Source organism: Sorex fumeus, unplaced genomic scaffold, assembly GCF_029834395.1.
Source record: "Sorex fumeus unplaced genomic scaffold, SorFum_2.1 ptg000037l, whole genome shotgun sequence".
Lineage (NCBI taxonomy): Eukaryota > Metazoa > Chordata > Mammalia > Eulipotyphla > Soricidae > Sorex > Sorex fumeus.
Window position 1 is genome coordinate 28,600,171 of NW_026606094.1, and position 24,784 is coordinate 28,624,954.

The 24,784-nt window shown below is 41.4% G+C and overlaps 2 protein-coding genes across 2 annotated transcripts in view; one reads left to right on the forward strand and one right to left on the reverse strand.

Moving 5' to 3' along the window:
* The window catches only part of FBXL13 (F-box and leucine rich repeat protein 13), a 219,903-nt gene that overhangs the window by 73,827 nt on the left and 121,292 nt on the right, over window positions 1-24,784 (forward strand). The window lies entirely within an intron of this gene.
* Window positions 1-24,784, reverse strand: part of LRRC17 (leucine rich repeat containing 17) — a 40,281-nt gene that overhangs the window by 1,625 nt on the left and 13,872 nt on the right. The window contains exons 2-3 of the mRNA XM_056118586.1: window positions 20,999-21,888; window positions 6,575-6,730 (exon numbers count right to left, since the gene is read on the reverse strand). Of these exons, the coding sequence (XP_055974561.1) occupies window positions 6,575-6,730; window positions 20,999-21,755 (913 nt within the window). The 5' untranslated portion in view covers window positions 21,756-21,888. The remainder of the gene's footprint in view (window positions 1-6,574; window positions 6,731-20,998; window positions 21,889-24,784) is intronic.

Consider the following 24,784-nt stretch of genomic DNA (forward strand, 5'->3'; position numbering starts at 1 on the left):
TAAATTGCAAAACTATCCATTGTCAGCACAATGGCAGGAGAGGTTTATTTTCCTCCACAGCCAACAGATTAGCTAACACAGATTACCTCCCCATCACTTAAAGCTAAAGTGCGCTGTGTATGACAAAGGGAACACTCCAGTTCTTTTTCTTAAGGATTTGCTTTCATTATTCTTCAAATCACAGATATAGGTTGAGTTGTTTGTATTTATTTGGCTACATAAAAGACAGATTTCTTCCTGTATTTGTAGTCTCTTAGCAGATTGCTTGTGAGGTGCCTCATGTTCAGTAATAGAAATGGTTTCTTCCTTTGGGAAGTTGGGGAATCTCAGAAGTACTCAGTATGTCTGGGAGGGTGATAGAGGTTCTTGATCAACTGGGCTGTAGGATCAACACAAGACCCACTGTGCTGGGAAACCGGGGCATTCCTATGGTGCTGGGGATTGCCAGGGCTGCACTGATTATGCTCAGGGCCCAAGAGGTCCTGCAAATTGAACTTGGGTCAGCAAATGCTAGGCATTCATCCTCACCACTGTATTATCTCCCATGGAGAGGGTTTTTGTGTTGGGAGGTTTGGTCTTAATTATATATTTCCCTAATAAGACACATGTATAAGTGCAAAATTCTGAAATATGTTTTTACTCAAAGAAAGCTTTTCCTGTGATTAAAATGAATAGAATATTTTTTTAAAAAAATAATCAATTAAAAGTCAGCTTCTAAAAAATGTTTATGTGGCTCATGTCTTTTTTTTAAAAAAAAAAAAACTCACACAAAGATACCATACAAAAAGTCATGAATACATGACTCAAACTATAGTAATTAAAAAAATCCAAAAGTCATGAATGAGCAAAATAATCCAAGTTTTTAAGTAACGTGCAAAAGTTATTAAGTAATGTGCAAAAATATGGTGATGGTTTCATAGTTACTTGTAATATCAGTAAACTCTGACGGTGCCTAGAAAAGATGCTTTACTCAATTTAGGAGAAGGGAATCATATTCTAGTAGAGTCCAAAAGCAAAATATTTTTATCAAGAGTTAGAAAACATCTGGATGTGTTTTGGCGAGCTCTGTTAGTTATCAGCTTTGAAACCATATGTATTTAATTTTCTGAAAGATGAATATTTTAAAAATAATTATCAAACACATAACACAAAAAAAGAGACAACAAAAAGTACTTTTTCCACTCCAAGAATAAAATAATTTAAATCTACATTATCTTTATTTCAGACAATGTGGTGTTCTAGGATATTCCAGATACCTTAGCAAAATAGGTGAATCCGACTTCCAATACTTTTTTTCAAAATAAATGTTTTTATTTCAAACATTTTCTCTTTATAATTTTAAAATGATTTTGTCAGGGGTTGGAGAGATAATACAGTGGGCAGGGCACTTACCTTGCATGCTGATCTGAGTTCGATTTCTGACACCACATATGGGCCGCTGAACCCATATGTGGTGGTAACTGATTGCCGAGTTAGGGGTAAACCCTGAGCATTGCTGGATGTGGGCCCCAAACCGAACAAAACAAACAAAAGGTAAAATACTCTTGTCAGAGCGTAGGAATTCTTATTTTGAATTTGGAAAGTATGTTCTCATACCAGTACCATTAAAGTTTTCCCATTATTTATTCTCAGACAAAATCTATGCTTCTTTCTGAAAAGAATTATTTCTCTATTGGTGCAAAGTAAAAGTTTGTGGTGGAGACAGATTGGGAGTTGGTGGTTGGGGAGGAGAAGGAAAAGGTCAGACCTCGTAAAGATAATTCTGAATATGCCGTATTTCTCTCCTATTTTCTAGCACCCTGGGAGCCAGTAATCTCACAATTTACCAAAGTCAATCCTTTAGACTGAAAGCATGTGTAAACAGCCTCTGATTTTATTGTATTTTATTTGAACTACACCTTGTGCTCAGGCCTCATGACTCCTAGGTCTATGCTCATAGATACTCTTGGCACCACTTGGAGGGGACCATATGAACCAGGTCAGCCGCATGCAAGGCAATTGCCTTACCCAGTGTAGTATCTCTCCAGTCCCCCAAAAGCTTGGCATTTATGTTTTTGTGCCACACCCAGCAGTGGGTGGCATTTACTCCTGGCTCTGTCCTCAGGAATCACTCTTGATGGACTCAGGGGACCGACCATATGGGATGCTGGGAGTTGGATCTGGGGTTGCCTGATTACAAGACAAGTGCCCTACCTGCTGTGCTATTTTTCTGCACTGTAGGTATCATTAGTTCTTAAATGAAACAAAGCCTCTGAAACAAAACTGTTTCCCCTTTTCTACGTTAATGTCTGACATCTGATGAGATCGTTCTTCGCACCTCTTAAATACTGGCAGTTCTTAACTGCATTTGTTTATTGAACAGTATGTCATAAGTATGTACTTTGGCAGAATTTCCTCTCAAAGATGTTGATAGAAAGCCTTTGTTTTAAAACACTGTTAGGTTATTTTGACCTATTTAAGAGCTAAAAGTCTTTCTGCTTCCAGAAGCCGTATTAAGAAAAATAGTAGATTGTGTGCCAGTCTCTGTGGTTTGAGAAACCTGTAACTGTGTATGTTACTGTGATTCAATTAAAAAATTTAAAAAGAGAGGCTGGAACAATAATACAGCGGGTAGGGTGTTTGCCTTGCATGCGGCCAACCCGGCCAACAGGGGTTTGATTCCTCTGCCCCTCTCAGAGAGCCCGGCAAGCTACCGAGAGTATCTCGCCCACATGGCAAAACCTGGCAAGCTACCTGTGGCGTATTCGATATGCCAAACACGGTAACAACAGGCTCATGTTCTGTGTTAGCAAAGTAAATTAAAGGATAAACAAGGCTAAAAGTCCTTCAGGAGAACCCAAGGATAGAAAAAGAATCAGCAGTTATGGGAATTTAAGTCATGACGGGAAATATCACTAGAAAGAAATAAAACTCACTTTATGCTATTATTGGTGTCTACATTGTCTTTTTTTCACTTTTGTCTATTTTTAATTTATGCACTGCAATTCTAGTATACTTTAACATTTCTGCTTTATTATTCATTACTTTGATAACTAGTTTTAAAGGCCCTCCCGTTGATCGTCGATTTGCTCGAGCGGGCCCAGTAACGTCTCCATTGGAGACTTTGTTGTTACTGTGTTTGGCATATCGAATACTCTCTGTAGCTTGCCGGGCTCTCCGAGAGGGGCGGAGGAATCGAACTCGGGTTGGTCATGTTGGCCGCTTGTAAGGCGAACGCCCTACCGCTGTGCTATTGCTCCAGCCCAACTAGTTTAATAACTATTATGTAATTAATTATATTAGGTCATATAATAACTAGTATTTAGGTCTATTTTTAGAGACAGCTCTAAAACTGGTTTGCATGGATATATTTGCATGGATATATTTCCTTGAGTTGATAATGAAGGTTTTGGATTATAACTTCAGAAGAAAATAAAACACTTGCCTTATACTCGATGTGCTTGTAGATGTTTGCTTCTCATGAAGTACAAAGACAGTTTCTGACCCCAGATTCTATAGCCTGTGGCTCAGCTTTGTGGTACTGGCTACCAGTGACTAACAGGAACACTAAAATGATGATAGTTTCATTTGCGAAAGGGTATTTTTCTAGTATTCTTATATACAATAAAGTGAAAATTACTTTGACCAAATGTTTAAAGACATTCCCAAATTTGCATAGGCTATGCTATGAAACTATACCACACTGCCATACTGCTAGTCTCTTTAAACATTTTTAAAAGCTATGATTTAATACAGCTAAAAGATGTTAGGAAATACTAAAATATGTCTTTATGGCTCCAAACATCCATTCTCAACTTTTACTTCTACAATACTAAAGTCCTTTGCTCTATTCATGGTATTAAATTACCATTAAGAAAAGCAGAAGAAGCAGTTGTCCTCAAAATATTTGTGATACTAACATTGTATTATTACTAGTATTACTAATAATTTTTATAAATAGGACTTTTCAAATGGAAGTAGCACTATGAAGTCATATATATTATATTTGTTATAAATATAAATATGATCAGTAGTCTCAGTTATTTCCAAATCCATTGTGTTAACTTCCAATGTTTGTTTTTACCTCTACAGAAAGAGGTTTTATTTTTATTATTTTTTATTTTTTTTATTAGTGAAACACCATGAGGTACAGTTATAGACTTAAAAATTTTTGTGCTTGGGTTTCAGTTATACAATGATCAAGTACCCATCCCTCCACCAGTGCCCATCCTCCACCACCATGGGTCCCAGCATCCCCCCCAACCCCCCATTCCCCTCATCCCACCCTTCCTCTGTGGCAGGGCATTCCCCCTTGTTCTCTCTCTCTTCTTTTGGGTACTGTGTTTTGCAAGAGAGGCATTGAGTGGCAATCATGTTTGGTCTATAGACTACTTTTAGCATGCTTCTCCCACCCTGGGAGTGTCCTCACAACACCCTTTATTTGGTGCTCTCTTCTCTATCTGAGCTTCCTTTTCACCTAGCACGTGTGGCTGGCCTTCAAGTCATGGAGCAAAATTCCTGGTACTAATCTCAGCCATTCCAGGGTGTTAGTCTCCCTTTTAGTTGCTTTATGTTCTCCAGATGAATGCAATCTCAGAAAGAGGTTTGTTTAGCAAATGGAGGGATTTGAAGGACAGAAAAGGAAATAGATATTCACCTAGGATTAGAAAAAACATGCTTGGCTCTGGTTTGAGCACTTTTTATCTTAATTTATAAGCTTAGTGTTTAGCATATTGTTCCAATTTACTTCAAACAAATTGCTAAAAATCTTACTTTGAACAAGTTGGGACATAATGAATAATACAGAAAATGCAAACTCTGAATTCCTATATGCTAGTTTCAAGATCCCAGCAGGATGCCAATTCTCGTCTCAAATTTTCAACTAAATAATTAGGAATGTGAAATAGCAGCTCTGAACCTGAAGCCGACTGGAGCAGCAGTGTCCTTACTGGGAAGACAGGAGACATCCCTGAGGGAACGTAGGAGAGCCTGTCAGTAAGATCACCCTTTGTGTCCTGAATGGTGAGAGGAAGACTGGCCCTGAGCATGGCCAGGTGCAAAACAGAGGGTCTTTCCTCTAGAGAGTCTTGGGAAAAGAACTGAGGAACAGAATTCCACAGCTGAGTGCTGGGGGACCCGAGGGATGCTGGCAACAGCAGAGTCCAGACAGCAAGCGCAGAGCCATGGAGCAGGAACTAAAGATGGAAATACCCCTCCCCCCAGATGCTATTGCTGTCTGAGGCACATGATGTTTCCTATGACTGCCACCAAGATAATTCCTCCAGGGTGAGGATTCACATCTTCACATGCAACACCTGGGCACCCACATTTGGAATTTGATTGTGGAATGTATTGGGAAATCAAGTGACTGTAAATGTGGCCTCATAAGAGAGGTTCCTCTCTGCATCTGGCCGTGGGTTAACACAGCACATCTGCTCTATCCACACCAGGGCTGTTTGCTGGGATAATGTTCAAGCCCAAATAAATATACTCCAGGACACAATTGAAGTGTTAAAAACTAAAGAATAGACTATTCCAAGCATCAAAGGAAAAACAGACTGCACATAAGGGAATTTTGTAAAATTATTCACGGACTTTTATATAGAAACCATTCAAGACAAAAGGGAATGACTTGAGATATTCCAGATTTTTAAGGAAAAGGAGATTCAATGAGAATATTCTATTTTATCCTGTTATCTTTTGGGGTAGAAGGAAGAATAAAAAAGAATTTTAAATATTAAAAGAAATTATAGCAATTCAGTACCGTGGAACTGGCCTTCTGAAAGTTAAGGATCTCATAAAATGAAAAGCAATTTCACCTTGAAGCAGTAAGATACAAAAATTACACAATGTGGGGGTGGGAACGAAGATATGTGATCCACTAAGATGAATATAAAGCCAGAGGCTGGGGTGATAGTACAGTGAGTAGGGCACTTGCCATGCATGCAGTCCAGGTTTAATCCTGGGCATCCCATTTGGCCCTCCAAGCATTGCCAGAGTATTCCTGAGTGCAGAGTCAGGAGTAACCCCTGAGCATTGCTGGATGTGGCTCCCCCAACAACAACAAAAACAACAATAACAATTAAAAAAATGAATGTAAGACCAGTCTGCCTAATCAGCCACAAGTAAAGACTTTACATACAATCCTTAGCACAACCTTCAAATTCTATTGAAGAAGAAACAAACAATTGGAGTAGAAATGGAAGCATAATACAAAGGAATAATGTTAAAGCAGAAGAGAAGAAAATACAAGGAAAACCCAAGGGATGCTGACAAAAATAAATTTTAGTGCATGATTAACATACTGTGGATTGCTAGCCACAAATTCTTAATTTTTAAATGCATTCTACAAAAGTGGTTTTATTTGGACCAACTGAGCAACTGTTGCCTAGTAATAGCATTACATACAACAGGAAAACAACATTTTGGCAATTTTTATCCAAAGTCTAACCAACTAATTCAGACATCATGTTTAAATTCAGTATTTTAGAAAATTTAAGTATAAAAAACAAATTGTATTTACTATAAAAGTTGCCTTGGAAGAAACTCAGAGAACATCTGAGATCCCTCCATAGGGCTATGGTGTGGAACTTACCTGGATCTATGTATTCAATGCCATTGCTGCTGAGATTTAGTTTCTTTAGCTCATAAACATCTTCAAACTCCTTGGGCCGAAGTTGATTAATTTTGTTGTATGCTAAGTCAAGTTTAACAATATCTGGAGGGATGTTTTTTGGAACTTTCTTCAGCTCTAAAAAATTAATAACATTCACGTTATTAAGCTCCTCTCTCTCTTTTTTAAAATTTTATTGAATCACCGTGAGATAGTTACAAGATTTCATGTTTTGGTTACAATCATACAATGATCAAACACCCATCCCTCCACCAGTGCACATTCCTCACCACCAATATCCCTGGTATACCTCTCCTTTCCCACCCTCCCCCTGCCTCCATGGCAGACATGATTCCCCATAATCTCTCTCTACTTTTGGGCATTATGATTTGCAATACAGACACTGAGAGGTTATTACGTTTGGTCCTTTATCCACTTTCTGCACACATATCCCATCCCGACCGATTCCTCCAGCCATCTTTTTCTTAGCGATCCCTTCTCTATTCCAGCTGCCTTCTCCCTTTTGCTCATGAGGCAGGCTTCCAGCTATGGAGCAATCTATCTGTTCCATGTATCTACTATCTTTAGGTGTCAGCCTCATGTTATACTCCACAAATGAGTGCAGTTCATCTATGTCTGTGCCTCTCTTTCTGACTCATTTCACTTAGCATGATATTCTCCATGTCTATCCATTTATAAGCAAAGTTCATGACTTCATCTCTCCTGACAGCTGCATAGTATTCCATTGTGTAGATGTACCAAAATTTCTTTAACCAGTCATCTGTTCTAGGGCACTTGGGTTGTTTCCAGATTTTGGCTATTTTGAACAGTGCTGCAATGAACATATTGGTACAGATGTCATTTCTACTGTGCTTTTTTTGCACCCTCAGGATATATTCCCAGAAGTGGTATTGTGTGATCATATGGAAGCTCAATTTCTAGTTTTGAAGGACTGTCCATATTGTTTTCCAGAAAGACTGGACTAGTGAGCATTCCCACCAACAGTGAAAGAGTGTCTCTTTCCCCCCCACAACCATGCCAGCACTGGTTGCTCTTGTTTTTTGAATATGTGCCAGTCTCTGTGGTGTGAGATATCTCATTGTTGTTTTGATTTGCATCTCCCTGATAGCTAGCGATGTGGAGCGTTTTTTCATGTGCCTTTTGGCTATTTGTATTTCTTTTTGGAGGAAACTTCTGTTCATTTCTTCTCCCCATTTTTTGATGGGGTTTGAGGTTTTTTTCTTGTACAATTCTACTAATGCCTTGTATATCCTGGATATTAATCCCTTATCAGATGGATATTGGGAAAATATTCTTTCCCACTCTTTGGGCTCTTTCTGTATTTTGGTCACTGTTTCTTTTGAAGTGTAGAAGCTTCTTAGTTTGATGTAGTCTCATTTGTTTATGTTTACTTCCACTTGCATAGTCAGTTAAGCCCTTCTCTTAACCCTGTTTTCTCTGTCACTCATACCTGTGAGTGAAAAGTCAGCTTTAAAAGGGAAAATATCTAACACTAAAGAATATTGGTAGAGGGGCTGGAGCAATAGCACAGCAGGTAGAGCGTTTGCCTTGCACTTGGCCAACCCGGGTTAGATTCCCAGCATCCCATACAGTCCCTTGAGCACCACCAGGGGTGATTCCTGAGTGCAGAGCCAGGAGTAACCCCTGTACATCACTAGGGTGACCCAAAAAGCAAAAAAAAAAAAAGGAATATTGTTAGAATAAACCTTATGCTAAATATCACCAAGACCCAGGCAACCTAATGTATCATCCTTAGAGGAGCAACTAGTACTTTTTGCTGGGCTCAGAAACAGTTCAGAAAGGAGTGGCAGGAGTTTAAGAGGACAGCGAGCAGCGCAGTTCTCTCGGCTCACATAGCTGGTGTGGGCTGGAATGCAAGCCCATCTGTCCCTTAGGGTCACCTGGGAAGCTTTAGAAGAAAATGGTGGAAATGAAATCAATAAATTAAACCACTCTGTGTGTGTGTGTGTGTGTGTGTGTATGCGCACACGCGCGTGTGTGATAGAGAGACAGAAACTTCCCATTCTTTCCATTCTTTTCCTATTCCTCTTGGAGTTTTTATTATTACTCATTGCTTCTTTGTGACATCTTCATTTTATCCCTCTGCTCAGGTTCCTGTATACCCATGAATAAGCTCAGGTCTCACTACTCTAAAAAGTAAATGAAAATCTCTTGGCCTTGCTCACTTTCAAGTTGTTACCATATTTCTCTTTCTTTGGGAGCAGAAATTCAAGAGAGTAGCAATGACTTGTTGCATCTGCTTCCTCATCTTACACTTACTCACGAATCTTATAAATAAGCCCAAATAAATGCCCAGGTTAATTGAGAGCTGAGAAATAACATGACTCAAAGTCTTTCTGAATTAATAAATAAATTAATTGAAGTAGGTACCATGAATTAAGTTTATAAAGTTGATATTCATAATTCCCCTTTCTGTACAGAATAATTGAATTGCTAAATAAAACCTTAAGATATTTTCCAAAAGTGGTATTATTTTTTAGCCCATAATATACATTTATATGTGTATCTGTATGTTTTCTCCGCATAAAGACTCAAGTTTAATTTTTATCTTTTAACACCCCAGAATCCAGGGTCTTCAGTAGGCTGACTTACTAGTAATTACTTTGGTTAAATTCGCTTTCTCTTGATGAATTTTGTAATTACATGCAGGGACCATACTGGGTGCTCTAATGGGTATCAAGTGACAAAAGGACCCTATTATTAACTGAGTACCATTATTGCTTTTATTTTATAGATGAGAAAACTGGGGCAAAACTTGCCCCTGGTTGGACTCCCAGGACTTAATCAGACACGCAGGTCTCCCAATGCACTTTGAAACCTGAGACTTTGTGACCTTGCCAGTGTAGTATCTTTCTGCTTCATTTATGCTGTTCCATCTACCTAAAACCCTTGAACTTGACACACAATTTGAAGTGGGGTGGGTGAATAGTTGAAGGAATTAATATATTAGGGCGGCCATGAGTCCTCCCTAGCCCTATATTGCTAATGACCTCTATGTGCTCTCAAGTGGGTGACACCACCAATACCAGGCCCTGCTTGTTCTCATTGGTAGTCAAGCCATAGACATAGTGTACAATTTACTGGTTCCCCTTCACCACTTTCTATTGTGGACATTTCTGAGAGAGCCTTGGGACACTGTTTAATCATAAATAAATCAGTGTTCGTATGGCTGACAGCTTGTTGGTTACATTGATATTGGCACATATCACCAGTGGTTCACCCTTGAATGTAGCTTAATAAATACAAAATACATCTCTGTCATCAATCTATTAAATTGTACCAGTGATCTCCTGTGCTATATTAATACCCTGTGCAGAACCCTTCTTTTGGGTATGGACCAAGCTGAGTGACTTACTTCTAACAAAAGAAAGTAAAAAAATGATAGAGTATCATGTCTATAAGTAGGATAAAAGAGATTAAGATTTTCATCTGGCTGGCACTCTCTTATGCTTGCTTTGATGAAGTAGTGTTGGAGAGCTTGATCGCTTGACATCTTGTTACTCATCGATTTGCTCGGGTGGGCGCCAGTAACGTCTCCATTCATCCCTGTCACGTGCTACTGTAGCCCAATGACGTCTGCTTGTTCTAGGAACACAAAGAGCCTCAAACCGATTGTTCAGGGTCTTGACAAAGAAGTCTGACCATCTCATAGGTGGGCGGCCATGCAATCTTTTGATGTCCTGTGGAATCCAGTTGGTAATGGCTCTAGTCCAGGAGTCGTCTCCAAATCTCATTATGTGTCCAGCCCATCTGATTTTCAATGCCTTGGCAAATGAGACAGCATCCCTGATTCTTGATCGTCGATGGAGGTTGGAACTCCGGATTCTTTCTCTCATTTGAGTGAAGCGTGATACCCTAAGCATAGCTCTTTCGATTTCTCTTTGGGAGACCCGAATAGTGTTCTTATCTTGTTTTCATAGGGCCCAGGTCTCTGAGGCATATGTTAATGCAGGAAGAACAGTGGACTCAGATGTGCTGGAGCTGGAGGTTCTTCATTCTCTTAGCTATTTCTTCGATGCTCTTGAGGGTGTTCCAAGCCACTATCTTCCTCCTGTGCAACTCAGATGCCAGGTCATTTATCATGTTGACTTCTAAACCCAGGTACTCATAACTATTGCATTCGGAGATGTTCATTCCGTTGAGAGCTAATGGAATGTTCTGAACGAGACTGTTTCTCATAAACACTGTCTTCATGAGATTCAGCTATAGTCCGACCTTTCCACACTCATGGTCGAAGTCGGCCAGCATTTGTGCCGCTTGGCTAATGTTTGGTGTTATTAGAATGACGTCATCAGCAAAGCAGAGGTGATGTAGTTGCCAACCATCTATCTTCACTCCCATTCCTTCCCATTCCAGTCGTCGCATGACATTCTCGAGGGTGGCACTGAAGAGTTTTGGTGAAATGGCATCACCCTGGCAAACCCCTTTCTTGACATGGATGATCACTTCCTTGTAGAATGGTGAGGTCCTGGTAGTGAATCCATAATAGAGCTCACGGAGGATCCAGATGTATTGAGTTTGAATGCCCTGTTTGGCTAGGGCTTCGATGACCACTTCAGTCTCAACAGAATCAAAGGCCTTCTTTAAGTCAATGATCATTAGACAGAGTGGCATCTTGAACTCTTGAGAAACCTCAATGAGCTTGGTTATCGTGTGGATATGGTCGATGGTGCTGAATCCTTTTGGAGCCCGGCTTGCTCACATAGTTGTCCTTCATTCAGTGTTCTGCCAATTCTATTCAGAATGACTCAAGTGAACAGCTTATAGACAAGAGACAACAGGCAAATTGGACAATAGTTGCCAATGTCATGGATGTCTCCCTTCTTGTACAGTAGTACAATCCTGCTGGTTTTCCATTGGGACAGAATCTTGCATTCAGACAGGTAGCATGTGAAGAGCCGAGCCAGTGTATTGATGAGTACTGATGGCAGGTTCTTCAGATGTTCAGGTCTGAACTTGTCTGGGCTGGGTACTGTTCACTTCTTTACCAACAAAATGGCATGTCAGATTTTGGAAGGGAGAACATTGGGAATGACATATCCATCCTGTGGAATTTGGTATGTGAGCAGGTGGATGTGGTTATAGAAGAGATCCAAGTAGAAGTCATGGATAATCTTCTCCATTGTCCTTCTGGAAGATGTGAGAGATCCATCAGGATGTCAGAGGGCAGTTATCTTGGTCTAGTAGTTGGCAAAGGACAGGCAGGTGTTGCGATGCCTTTCCCGGCTTTTGCCGCATCTGCCAGCACTGCTGTTCTTCTCTCTTTGAGGTCTGCCCTTATCGCTTCTCTGCACTGCTTTGCGAGCTCAGACATTCCTTTGCGGTTGCCCGAGGCTTGTGCCAAGCCACGTTGGCGAATGAGCTCAAGAGTTTTTGAAGGCTTCTTTTTGTGGCTATCTCTCTCTCTGCGTTCCGAGATGCTGAACCAGTTGATGGTATTCCTCATCAATGTTGTCAATGACAGCATCTTTCCATGTTGCTGCAATAGTGCCAAAGAGCTCCCAGTTTGTGGTCGTTCTGGGAGTTCTGTTCTTAAACTTTGCAGCCCTTTCTCCCTGCTCCGTGAAGTAGAATTTTGCACAAAGGAGATGGCGATCTGATCCCATTTGGAATTTTGGGACAACAGTGACATTGATCAGGCAAGACCCTCGATTGAATATAATGTGGTCAATTTCGTTGTGGAATTGTCCACTGGGAGACTCCAATGTTCAACATTTAGATACTGCCTTCTGGAACTGTGAGTTACCATGGATGGCCTTGGTCAACATGATGAACTCAGACATTCTCTCACCCTGTTTGTTTCATTGTAGGCCATGGGTCCCTGATGTGAATTTCTTCAGCTGATCTCCATGGTCCTATCTTGGCATTAAAATCACTGACAATGGTCTTGTAGAAAGTGTGGTCTTCTTTATAGAACCTCTCCAGTTCCATGTAGAACTTCTCAATTTCTCCTTCATCATAATTGGATGTTGGTGCACAGACAACGAAGCTAGAAACTGCTGGCAGTGAGCCACATCTATTCAAGTGCAATCATCCAATTCGGGTTGTTAGGCATTCTAATGAATCAATGGCCAAGTTCGTGTTGACAAGGACACCGATGCCACCAATGCCTCTTTTGTCGCATGTTTTGAGGAACAGTTCTTCTTTAGTGTTGAATACAGTGTGATGTGATTGATGCCTTCTCATCTCGGTCAGACCAATGATGCGTACTTGATCTTTCGCACTTGCACCATCAGGTCCTCGATGGATGCATTCAATGCCAGTGTACGTGCATTGAAAGTACAGATGGTCATTTTTGTCCTTCTTTGTTTTGGCAGCCTACTTCAGCCTTGAGATTTTTATCAGCCTCTCCTTCCTCATCCTTCGTAACACTTCTGTATTGGTGGCTCTTTTATGGTCAGGGGAATAAGACCCATTGTATTTACTGGTCTTGGCATATTGAATATGCCATGGATAGCTTGCCAGGCTCTGCCATGCAGGTGGGATATTCTTGGTAGCTTGCCAGGTTCTTTGATAGGGATAGAGGTTTTTAGGGCAGCCTTTAATCGCCTTTGCAGGTGTTTCCATGGTTAAAACCATATTTGAAGCCTATCAAATATGGTGCAGTAATTTTGGAAGATGGTTATCAAGTATCTTATGATGTGCTGTGCGGCCTGGAGCATGGCGGCGGCTGGGTAGTGGAGGTAGTGGAGGTAGTGCAGGTCTGCCAATGAGGTATTTATCTGGTACTGGGAGAGTCGGTCTTCTGTGTGTAATCCTTGGGTCACCGAAGGTTGGTGGATGCAGACAGGGCAGGGTAGGGTGACGCTTTCTAGATACTCGGGCTGAGACTCATGCACGAGTGAAGCCCCACAGAAAAAGGTAAAGGAACTCTGTGACCTTGGACTCCAGGCTCAACGGGACCTGGAACAGGGATCCTGTGTCTGCTCCCACCAGTCTCCAGAGACCAAAGTATTAAAATCAGATGCCCCACCCTATCCTGTCCTTTCTGCTTCCACCAACCTCCGTGACCCAGGGATTACACACAGAAGACCCACCCTACCGGTACCAGATAAATACCTCATCAGCAGACCTCCACTACCTCCACTTGGAGAGAGTATGGAGCAGAAATTAAGGGTTATCTCTGACCAGAAAATATTAAACAAAGACCTTCAGTCTATCTCTTTTGGACTGAATCCTGACAATATTGATATGAACTTTGAAGAGGATCCTTTAGAGAATAATCCTGAGCCCTTAGTTTATACCTTTATTGCAACTTCTTGTGCTCTTGAAACAGAGAACTCAGTTTAACCATATGTGATGCCCCAAAACACCAAAATTGAGATCATATGTATGTTTTAAGCAACAATGCTTTGGGGGTAGTCAAGTTGCAATAGGCAATACAAGGTAAACACTAAAGCTTTATTAAATATTATTTGTATTTAAGGATTCAAGAAAATTGGAACCTCTTATCAAAGTGCCTTGAAGGGACTGGGGATATGAATTATGGGGTAGATAGAGCAAAAGTCAAGTTTGTAAGAGCCCTTGAATTTGTTCTCTAGCATGGCAGCCTTGACTTCCCCACACCCTTACCTACCACAAGTACTTCTAGGTGGTCTCTGAGCCCAGCATTGCAGTCTGTGGCTTTGACTCCTACCCAGTTAGGGATGATATTACTCTTAGTCTCTAATAAGGCTGCTCATCCTATTTGACCCAGACCAGCAATACCCTAAGTAAAGAACTAAACTCTCCTGAGCACTATGTAAACAAGAAGATGGAGATCCTAGCAGTAACTTCACAACCACAGAGGGAGTGGAAGATAGACTGAAGGAAAACCATGGGCATTTTGTGTTTGGGTATTGAGAATGGCTGTGGCATTGTCTCAGACTGTTTTAAAAAATAACATAATAAAAAAAACACAATAGAGTTTTATTTTATCTCTAACCCCCAGGACTCCACCTCATCTCACATCCTCCTTCGAACCACATTGGTCTAATTCAACTTCACCTCTTTTTTTGATTACCCCAACAGAGGTCTTGGCCTTCATGAGCCTGTTAATCCTAGGCTGATCAGGTTACTATTTCAGATAGCTTCTCAACTTCTGGATGGCAGGATATTTCAGTTGCTCTTCAATTGTCTGCTCCCCCCCCCCCCATCTGTCACTCTGAGTAAAGTAAAGTAAAGTAAAGGCCCTCCCGTTGATCGTCGATTTGCTCGAGCGGGCCCAGTAACGTCTCCATTGGAGACTTTGTTGTTACTGTGTTTGGCATATCGAATACTCTTGGTAGCTTGCCAGGCTCTCCGAGAGGGGCGGAGGAATCGAACTCGGGTCGGCCATGTTGGTCGCTTATAAGGCGAACGCCCTACCCACTGTGCTATCGCTCCAGCCCTCTGAGTATAAGTCTAAATCCTGACTGAGACTCTCTGAAGTCATTAGGGAACAGGGGGTCATCGTTGTCCCTGGGAGCATCTTATAGCTTCTAGGAAGCAGCCTGTTTACCAGGAGTTGCTTGCTGAGCCCACATCTTCTGGGGTTGGACATGAGGGTGAATGACAGAGACCTCACAGGAACCACGACAGGACATAGTCAAGTTGGCTAACCACAAATAAATAGGTAGGAAAAAGTTTCTGAGAACACTCTGAAACCCACTTAAAGTTAAATGTGGTGGATCTGGGGGTGCTGGAGAAGGACTAAATTGCTGAACCCACTTTGGCACTGTCAGCAGTAGCTCAGAGTAAAAATAGAATCCACAAGTAGTACCAGGTTATGCAAACCAAACTCTTAACCAAATATGTCTTGGGAAAACAATGGAAAAAGTTTAAGAGTAAAGAAAATGTTTTTTACTCTTTGTGTTTATGAGTAAAATAAAAAGAGTTGTTTAATTTTTTTAATCTTATGCTTGAATGAGAAGTACGAATGTTGATGTACAAGTATGCGTGTCTTTAATAAAGGTTATATAATTTTCTTCAACCAGAAGTCAGATTTGGTCAGTGTCCCCATTTCTAGACCAGGCACCACATGGTTATTTGCTGCTACCCAAAATTCTTGGTAAACCCTCAACAAATACCATATTTACTTGATTATCTCCCTTTCAAGCTTCCTCCCCCAACCAAACTTTGTTGATTTTGAGGAGGAAACTGGAAAAAGCTCTCAATGTAATTTCCCACTTTTAGGTTCTTTTTAGAAATTCTGTCAGAAATGTCAGAACTATTCTGAAATCTTGGTAGTAGTGGGAAAGAGACAGGAATAACTCTGCTTATTGCATGTAAAAAATCTTAATTATTGTTTAAACTAGTGGTTAAATTAACTTTGAAGGCAGCTGGGAGCAATTTACCTGAATAATTATCCAAAGTCTTAGTCTTAGAAGTAAAGTGATTTCTTAAAAATAGTATTTTATTTTGGTAAATGTGAAGTTAAAAAGGCATTTGAAAAACTTTTACTTTCTTGTATTTTTGGCAAGTCCATTGACCTCAATACAGCATAAACATGCCTTTCAACTAATTCACATTTATTCTCTTTGAAAGACTAAGTTTTTCTGGCAAACTGATCTGCCTGTGAATAAAACTATTATTTCTTTTTCTTGATGTCAGATGTTTAAGGCAAAAAATAGTGATCTTTGTGGTTTATGTGGTCAAACTGGCACATATTGAATACCTTATTGAATCAGTGTCTGATTTATCATCTGTCAGCCAGGCAAGTCACAACTCCTAGATCTATATAAGGATTTTCTGAGTATGACCATGTACATGTGTATTCATTTTTTTGGCGGGGGTGGGGGGAGGGTTTCTCACCTGGCGATGCACAGAGGTTACTCCTGACTTTGCATTCAGGAATTACTCCTGGTGGTACTCAGGGGATCATATGTTATGCTGGGAATCAAACCCGGGTTGGCCACGTGCAAGGCAAATGCTCTACCCGCTGTATTATTGCTTCAGCCCCATACATGTGTATTCTTAATGGGGGCTCAGCACCCAGAAATCGCTTAGAAATCTTTTTAGTTAATAGGTGTACACAGAGTTATGAAGGAAGTGACGTTATGTGGTGGTCAGTGGATCAGGAGCTGCCTGGATCTACCTCTGTGACTCCAGAAGGACAATTTCTTTACTCTTCAGTGCCCTTATCTATAAAGTGAGGTTGATAATAGGATCCTATTAAGGTTGTAAGAAGCAAATGACATAATGCATAATAGCTACTGGTCTTAGGCACACAAACCTAGTAGTTCTGGTCTTGAAGGCATGTGTTAGATTTTAGATTCTACAGATTTTAGATTCCACCTGTAGAACACAAGAGGACTTCTACACTCTGGCAGAGAATTGCTGTTGAGACATCCAGTACTTGGTCACTGTTTGGGAAGGTCCCTACTCCCTGTTCCCCCTGAAAAAAAGACAAAAATGTCCTTCACTTTATGATGTAAAAAGCATAAGTTCTTATTTATGAAGTTATTAACATTTAAAGAAATACATCATAAGTTTCATTTATATTGCTTTTCACTATGTGTATTTTTTGCACAGGGAAGTAAATTTATGGGGCATATCTGGAGGTTACGTTTAAACAACAAGTGGAGGAAATAAAGCAATTAATGCATTTATATTTTTATAAGTTGATGTTTACCAAGAGAAAAGGAGACAAAAATATCATGGGAAAAAGGCAAAGCATAAATAGGCTCCCTGGAGAGGGAAAGACTTAAGTGTAGAGAAGTCATTAAAAAGAAATCCCAGAAAGTTATTTCTAAACACATCATGCCTTACTGAATGTCAGCACAGTCTGGATGTAGAAGTCTTCAATTGGTGTTGGTGGTGTTTTTCTCAGATCTGAGTGAATGCAGCACCATCTACTTCTCTTTATCACTGGATGCAGGATTAATTAAATTTAGCTTGAGGGTAGACTTCAAGTTATTTTTATAATCCAAGCCTTAAAATTAGCTTTACATTCACTTTCTAATATGTATTTCAAGATTTCAGTCCAAGCACCACAAAGGAAAATCCTAAGAAAATATGCTCTTAACTGTGAAACCCTCAGTATCCGAGGTAACAATGTCAGGGACATGCCACCCAGTCTGGCTACAGAGAAATGACATTGACTGACAGACTTTTTGGAATTCTTTCATGTTTCTATGACTAACACAGCCTTTCTTGTGTGAACACTGTCAGATTTATTCCATCTGGCAGCAGACTCAGGTAGACCAAGTTTCAAATCTCAGCATTCACTGCTTGCCTGTGAGACCTCAGTAAGTGAGGAAATCCCCCTGTGCCTTATTTTCCACAGCCGTAAGCAGGCGTACCATCAAGCTTTCCCTGAACTTGTGGACAGCATGTGTGTTGAGTGTCTGCAACTTAGAGGGTTCTCAGTGAGCACTTTTTTCTCAAGGTCAGAGGATCCCAGGTGGGCCTCTTCCATGTTATGGATGCTGTTCCTATTATATCATCAAGTGATAAAAAGTTCTAGGGTGTTGTAGTAAGTAAACATTGTCATGCCAACTTACTATGCTGTGATCTAGCTGGGTGCCTTCTTCCAGAGTCAGAGAAAGGGGCAAAAGATGGAGTACAACTTTTCTGATGAGTGAACAAGTTTACTCTTGGCTGTGTTGCTTGTTTCTTCAACATCAATAAATTCTTGCCTGTAGTTCCCTTAAAGAAGATAAAGTCTGTGTGTTCCTTATTAATCTTGCATTTTTGGTCTTAAACCAAAAAAAGCAAAACATCTCAAAACCAGTGAAAGAAATGACATGGTGTTCTGTGGAATCCTAATTTGATGATGGGTAGCTTGTTACAAATTTTATATATTATGCCATAAATGAACAGCCATGGCCATATGGTTTGTTATCTTAGAAAAGACTAGTATTTCTCAGGCTATACTTTCAGAACATCTTTACTAGTGTATTAACAGTCATTAGTAAAATCTCCCAGCTGGACTCTAACAGGAAACGAAACAAAACCAAAAACCAAACACATAGGCAAACTACAAACTGCAAACAAACCAAACTACAAACTATACCAAACTACAAAGGTATTAGCTAAAGAAGCAACTGCAACAATGAAAAAAACCCCTACTGAATGGGAGAAGATATTTGCATGTCATATATCTGATGAGGGGTTCATATTCAAAATGTATGAAGAATTCATTAAACCCCTTAATAACAAAAGCAATCAGCGGGCAGAACATTTGAGCAGATAGTTTTCTAATGAAGATACATGGATGGCCAACGGACACTGAAAAAGGCTCAACACCTCTTGTTAGGGAAATGTAAATCACAGCCATGGTGAGAAGTCACTGCACATCAATGAGGATGGCCTGTATTTGAGTTTGGCAGCAGTAGAGGCTGGCAAGGGGATGGAGAAACAGAAACTCTTCACACTGTTGGTAGAAATGTGAATTGGAATAGGTTCTATGGAAAATGGTAAGAAGATTCCTTACCAACAAAAAAATCGAAAGACCATTTGGCTTAGCAATTTCTCTTCAAGGGATTTATCAGAAGAATATAGCATTGCACTATCTTCCCATTGTTCATCAATTTGCTTGAGCGGGCAGCAGTAATGTCTTCATTGTGAGACTTGTTGTTACTGTTTTTGGCATATCGAATACATCACGGGGAGCTTGCCAAGCTCTGCCATGCAGGTGGAATACTCTTGGTAGCTTTCCGGGCTCTCTGACAGGGACAGAGGAACTGAACTGGGCTTGGCTGCGTGCAAGGTGAACGTCCTACCTGCTGTCCTATTGCTCCAGTCCAGAGGAATATAAAAACACTAATTCAAGAAGCTATTTGCATCCCTGTGTTCAGTCTCAAAACCAAAGATATAATAACTACTTAAAAGCTCATCAACAAATGAGTAGACAGAAATGGTGCATATATTCAGTTGGAATTAGTCAACTATTATAAAAGGCTAAATCTTGTATTTTTTGTGTGTGACAACATGAGGTGATGGTGAAACCTGAGGTGATGATGCTTAACAGAAAAACTCAGAAAGTAAAGTACAGTTTCCAGATGGTTTCTCTCATATGTGGGATATAAATAACCAAAGCAAAAATAAATATAGCAAAAATATTTCATAGTCTGCGTGAAAATATTCTGGTGAACATATTTCCCACAGGAGAAAGGGAAGGGAAAAGGATGGGGAAAGAGTGGGGTGAGGGGCCAGTTTCTCTGAAGCCCGATGGCTTCAGCATTTTGATGGTGCTACAGTGAGTGAGGCATGTGCACATACTGAGCTGTGTAGCTGTATGCCTGAAATCCTATAGTATGTTAAACCAGTTCTAAATAAACCTTTATTTAAACAGAACATCTCCCATTTGTTGTTTCATGCATTTCTCCTGCATATGCAAATTCTGTACAATACTAGCCCAAGATTGTGTGGAATACAAAACCGACTAGTGTTTTCAGGAGGTAGCTAATCTTTAGTCTCAGTTTCTGAGTTAAATACCTTCATTTTGCTGCTTTCAATATTTCTGTTTTGCTTCATGTTTGTTTGTTTGTTTGTTTTGGGGCCACACCTGGCAGTGCTCAGGAGTGATTCCTGGCTCTGCACTCAGAAATCACTCCTGGCAGTGCACAGGGGGACCGTATGGGATCCCGGGAATCAAACCTGGGTCAGCTGTGTGCAAGGCAAGCACATGATCCACTGGACTATTGATCCAGTCCCTTCTTTGAATATTTTTGTGTCTTGTTTGCGGTAATATGGGAATAATGAAGATACAAGATGATAGCAACCGTTTGCTGAAGCATTAAGGCTGAATTATAAGAACACTCTATGCACTGTCCTTCTGCCCCCTTGGGCCTCCCTCTCACCTGTCCTATTCCACATGTGGTTTTCCTTGAGTTCACCCTTCCTCACAGAAGCATTTCGTGTTCTGACTGCAGTGCTGGAGATAGATTGCTGGGTTAGGTCAGCCAGTGGTTATCATAGATGCATGCTATAATCACTGAACAGACCAAAATCCGGATCCCACTCTCCCCAAAGATGATTGGGTTGTGTCTGGTCCACAACTACATGGGTTGTAGTATTAGACACTGGGGATTTAAAGATGATCTACGTAAGGGAACTTTGAAAATGGAGTAGCTAGACAGTACTTGGACTGGTTTCCACCTACTCTTTACCTACCTACACAAATGACAGTGACTTAAGATTTAAGAATTCCTAATAGCTACAGCTTTTGATAAACAATTGCTCACCTGTAAAGATAACTCTCCTAAGCACACTTTCCACCTTCCTCAAATGCCCCTCAAATCACCCATCATCCAGACAAGTTTGGAGTAAATCCCACCATCATTGGGCAGAGGTTTTTGGTCTCACTGGGCAAACACTTCAGAGACACCATTCGTGGAGGGATAGGGTTCAAAGAAGTGTTGCATTCTCCTTGAAAGAAAAAACAGGAAAGGAATCACAAACCTTTCATTTTGCAGTCCAGCGTTTGGATGGGATACACGTAATTGTGGCAGACAGTCAAGTCCTCCACTGGAGGTCTTCCAGACACGAGGGGCATGGGATCTGATGGCTCCTTTTCTTCTTCATTGCATAACTCTTCAGACTTGACCTGTCGCAGTTTTTGATTTTTTAGTTCATGGGGACTTTCGCACTTGGCATAGTTGCCCAAGTTTCGGTTCCCTGGGACCTGCAACATGGAGATAAGCGATTCCATGTCACAGGTACAGTGCCAGGGGTTGTCGTAGAGACGCAGGTAGCTCAGGAGTGGGGTCCAAATGAACACCTCCTCCGTCAAGACTTTGATCTGGTTGTGTTGCAGCAGGAGAGTGGTAAGTTTGTTTAAACCGGAGAAAGCCTCAGGCTCAATTTTGGAGATTTCATTCTGCTGCAGATCAAGGCTTTTCAGCTTTTTAAACACAGAAAACATGTTGTTCTTCAGAATGCGGATCTTGTTTCTGGCTAACAGCATGTGCAGCAAATCCTGAGGCCAGCCAGACAGCAAATACACTAGTTTTCTCTCTTGACAGTCTAAGTATTTTTCATGAAGATACATGTACACCTCGCAGGGGAGGCCTGGTGCATAGCGTTTGACGGGGCTGGAGCCTCGCCGTCCACCCGACCGGCCATGGCCTGCTCGGCTTTTTGAACCCCCTGGGCTTGTTCTTCGGAGCTCAGCTGCTTTACAAAAGAAGAGCAGGATTATGATGGTAACCACGCGCATCCTGACATTCAGCTGGCCCCAATTACTTGCTGTGACAGATGGAACAATGAAAGTATTCCTTTGAAACCCGTCTCAGTAATCTTAACGAATGCAGTTCAGGAAAAATGGAACACAGCTGAGGTTTGAGGCGTCCCTAGGTTGCAAAGAAAAACAAATGAAAAAGGAAATTCAGAACTATTGTGAACACTGTCTTATTGATTGATAACATCTTTTTACTTATTTTTAGCAAAGGTGTGGCAGTTAATAAAGGCACGCAAAGAAGTAGGGTGATGGAAGGAGCTCTTTTATGTGCCTGGTTTATTAGCTACATGCCTGGCTCCTGAGTTTGGTTTTGGTTCGGGGGTCATATCTGGCATTGTTCAAGGGCTATTCCTGGATCTCTACTCAGGAATCACCCCTGAGTAATGCTTAGGGGGCCTTATGTACTACTGGGATTTGAACCAGGATTGGCTATGTGCAAATCAAGCTCCTTAACTATCTCTTCAGCTCCTGAGTACTGAGCTGGAATCAGACAGTCTTACTCGCTGAATGGCATAACCTGAGATTAGTTATTTTTACCTCAATTTTTATAGCATCTATAACATGGAGCGATTGTGCAGTGGGTAGGATGTTTGCCTTACCCATGGATAACCTGTTTTATTCCCAGACTGCATTATGATCCCCTGAGCCTGCCAGGAGTGATCCTTGAGTGCAAAGCCAGGCGTAAGCTCTGAGCACCACCAACTGTGGTCCCCAATCAAAACAAAAATGGAGCGTTGTTGGGAGGCAAAACAGACTCATGTGCAGAAGACACTTCACAATGTCTGGCCCTAGGGAATTACTTAGTCACTGTCACTGTCCTCCCATTGTTCTTCGATTTGCTCCAGCGGGCCCAGTAATGTCTCCATTGGAGACTTTGTTGTTACTGTGTCTGGCATATCGAATACATCACGGGGAGCTTGCCAGGCTCTGCCGTGCGGGCGAGATACTCTCCGTAGCTTGTCGGGTTCTCCGAGAGGGGCGGAGGAATTGAACTCGGGTCAGCCATGTTGGCTGCATGCAAGGTAAACACCCTACAGCTGTGCTATTGCTCCAGCCCAGGGAATTACTTACTCCATGTAAATTAAATACTTGTTAAGGCTTAGCCTTGTGGAGCTTAACCTTGTGGACATTGAAACCCATAGTTTATCATCACTTTGGATTTAAGAAATTAAAGCCCTTGGGCTGTACAAACAATTGTAGGACTCTAACACTATCTTTCTGAGTGGAGTTTGTTCCATTTCCTATCAAATTGATTGAATTCCCTATCATCAATCATGTTGAATGTGGGCTCCAAAAATGCTCAAGATTAATCTCAGTGTCCTAGTTTCCTGCAGCTCCACTGATAATGTTGTGCTGAGCCAGGTTCACTTGCATCCAGTCCTGTAGGGCTTGCACATGCCTTTGCAGGCTGGCCTGGGGAGTCGTGCCCAACCCCCCCCCCCCCCCCCCCCCCGCACCCTTTGGTTGTGCTGCATGCCCAGGTGCTCGCTGGGAGCACAGTCTTTAGCTGCAGTGCTTGCTTACTCTGGGCAGCAGTGCAGCTGGAAACTGCTGGCAGCATCAGGCACCTCAGATACCGTAGCTGCCAACGTCTTGGCTGAAATGGTGGCAACAGTGGGATCAAACTCATGGCCTCACATTTACAAGGCAGGCGTCATCTACTGAGCTTTCTCGCTACCCTTCTCCCACTATTCTGAGCTCAAATTTCACCTTTTCAGTGAAGTGTTCTCTGACTTCTCTGTTTAATTTAATTTGGACCATATTATTCTATCTAGCCTATTCCTTGCTTTGTGTCTCCATATACCACACATTTCAGTGAGATCAGTAGATGTCTTTCTCCCACTGACTTATTTCACTTCACAGGATACCCTCCGGTTCCAACACATTGCAATGAATTGCATGATTTCATCTTGTCTTATTGCATAGTATTCCATTGAGTAGATAAGGTCATGCTTCTTTATTCATTCATGTTTCATTGGACATCTGGGCTCTTTCTATATCTTGGCTGAGGACTGTAGGGGACATTAATGTTTTTGTGTTTGGAGGGAGGGTAGATGCCAAGAAATGTAATCACTGTATCATATGGGAGCTCTATTCTTAATTTTTTTTGCAGAATCTCCATATTGTTTTTCATAGAGGTTTAGATTACAAACTCAGATGAGTAAGCAGTGTGGGTAAAGAGGGAGGAATGAAGAGATCGTCTAAAGGTGACAGAGGGGCAGTGGTGAAGTCTTTAGCCTTTTGGTGATGAGACATGTGCAGTAACTGTGTACATCAAAACCATAAATATTAACACTATTGTAACCATGTTACCTAAGCTATAATAACAAAAAAAAATCAAATTGGACTTTATCCCACTTATTGACCGCTCCACCCTCTTTATTGTCTTATTCTCCCTCCCACCCCCGCCACAGAATTTAATCTCATAGTGGTTATTTTTTCAGTTGGTCAGCAATCTCCGAAGTAACTGTAGTACTGTCCTCCTGCTGTTCATCGATTTGCTCGAGCAGGCCCAGTAACGTCTCCATCATTGTGAGACTTGTTGTTACTGTGTTTGGCACATGGAATACGTCACGGGGAGCTTGCCAGGCTCTGCCGTGCGGGTGAAATACTCTCCGTAGCTTGCCAGGCTCTTCAAGAAGGGCAGATGAATTGAACCCGGCTCAGCCTGCTGGCTGCGTGCAAGGCAAACGCCCTACCTCTGTGCTATCGCTCTAAGCACAGTGGTAAGGTGTTTGCATTGCATGCAGCTGGGCAGGCCGGCATGAGTTCTATTCCTCCGCCCCTCTCAGGGAGCCCAGCAAGCTACTTAGATTATCTCGCCCGCACAGCAGAGCCTGGCAAGCTACCCGTGATGTATTCGATATGCCAAACACAGTAACAAGTCTCACAATGATGGAGACATTACTGGACCTGCTCAAGCAAATCGATAAACAATGGGAGGACAGTGCAGTGCTACAGTGGCTATTTTACTTCTTTCATTTGCTATCAGTTTCTCTTAGCAAGGA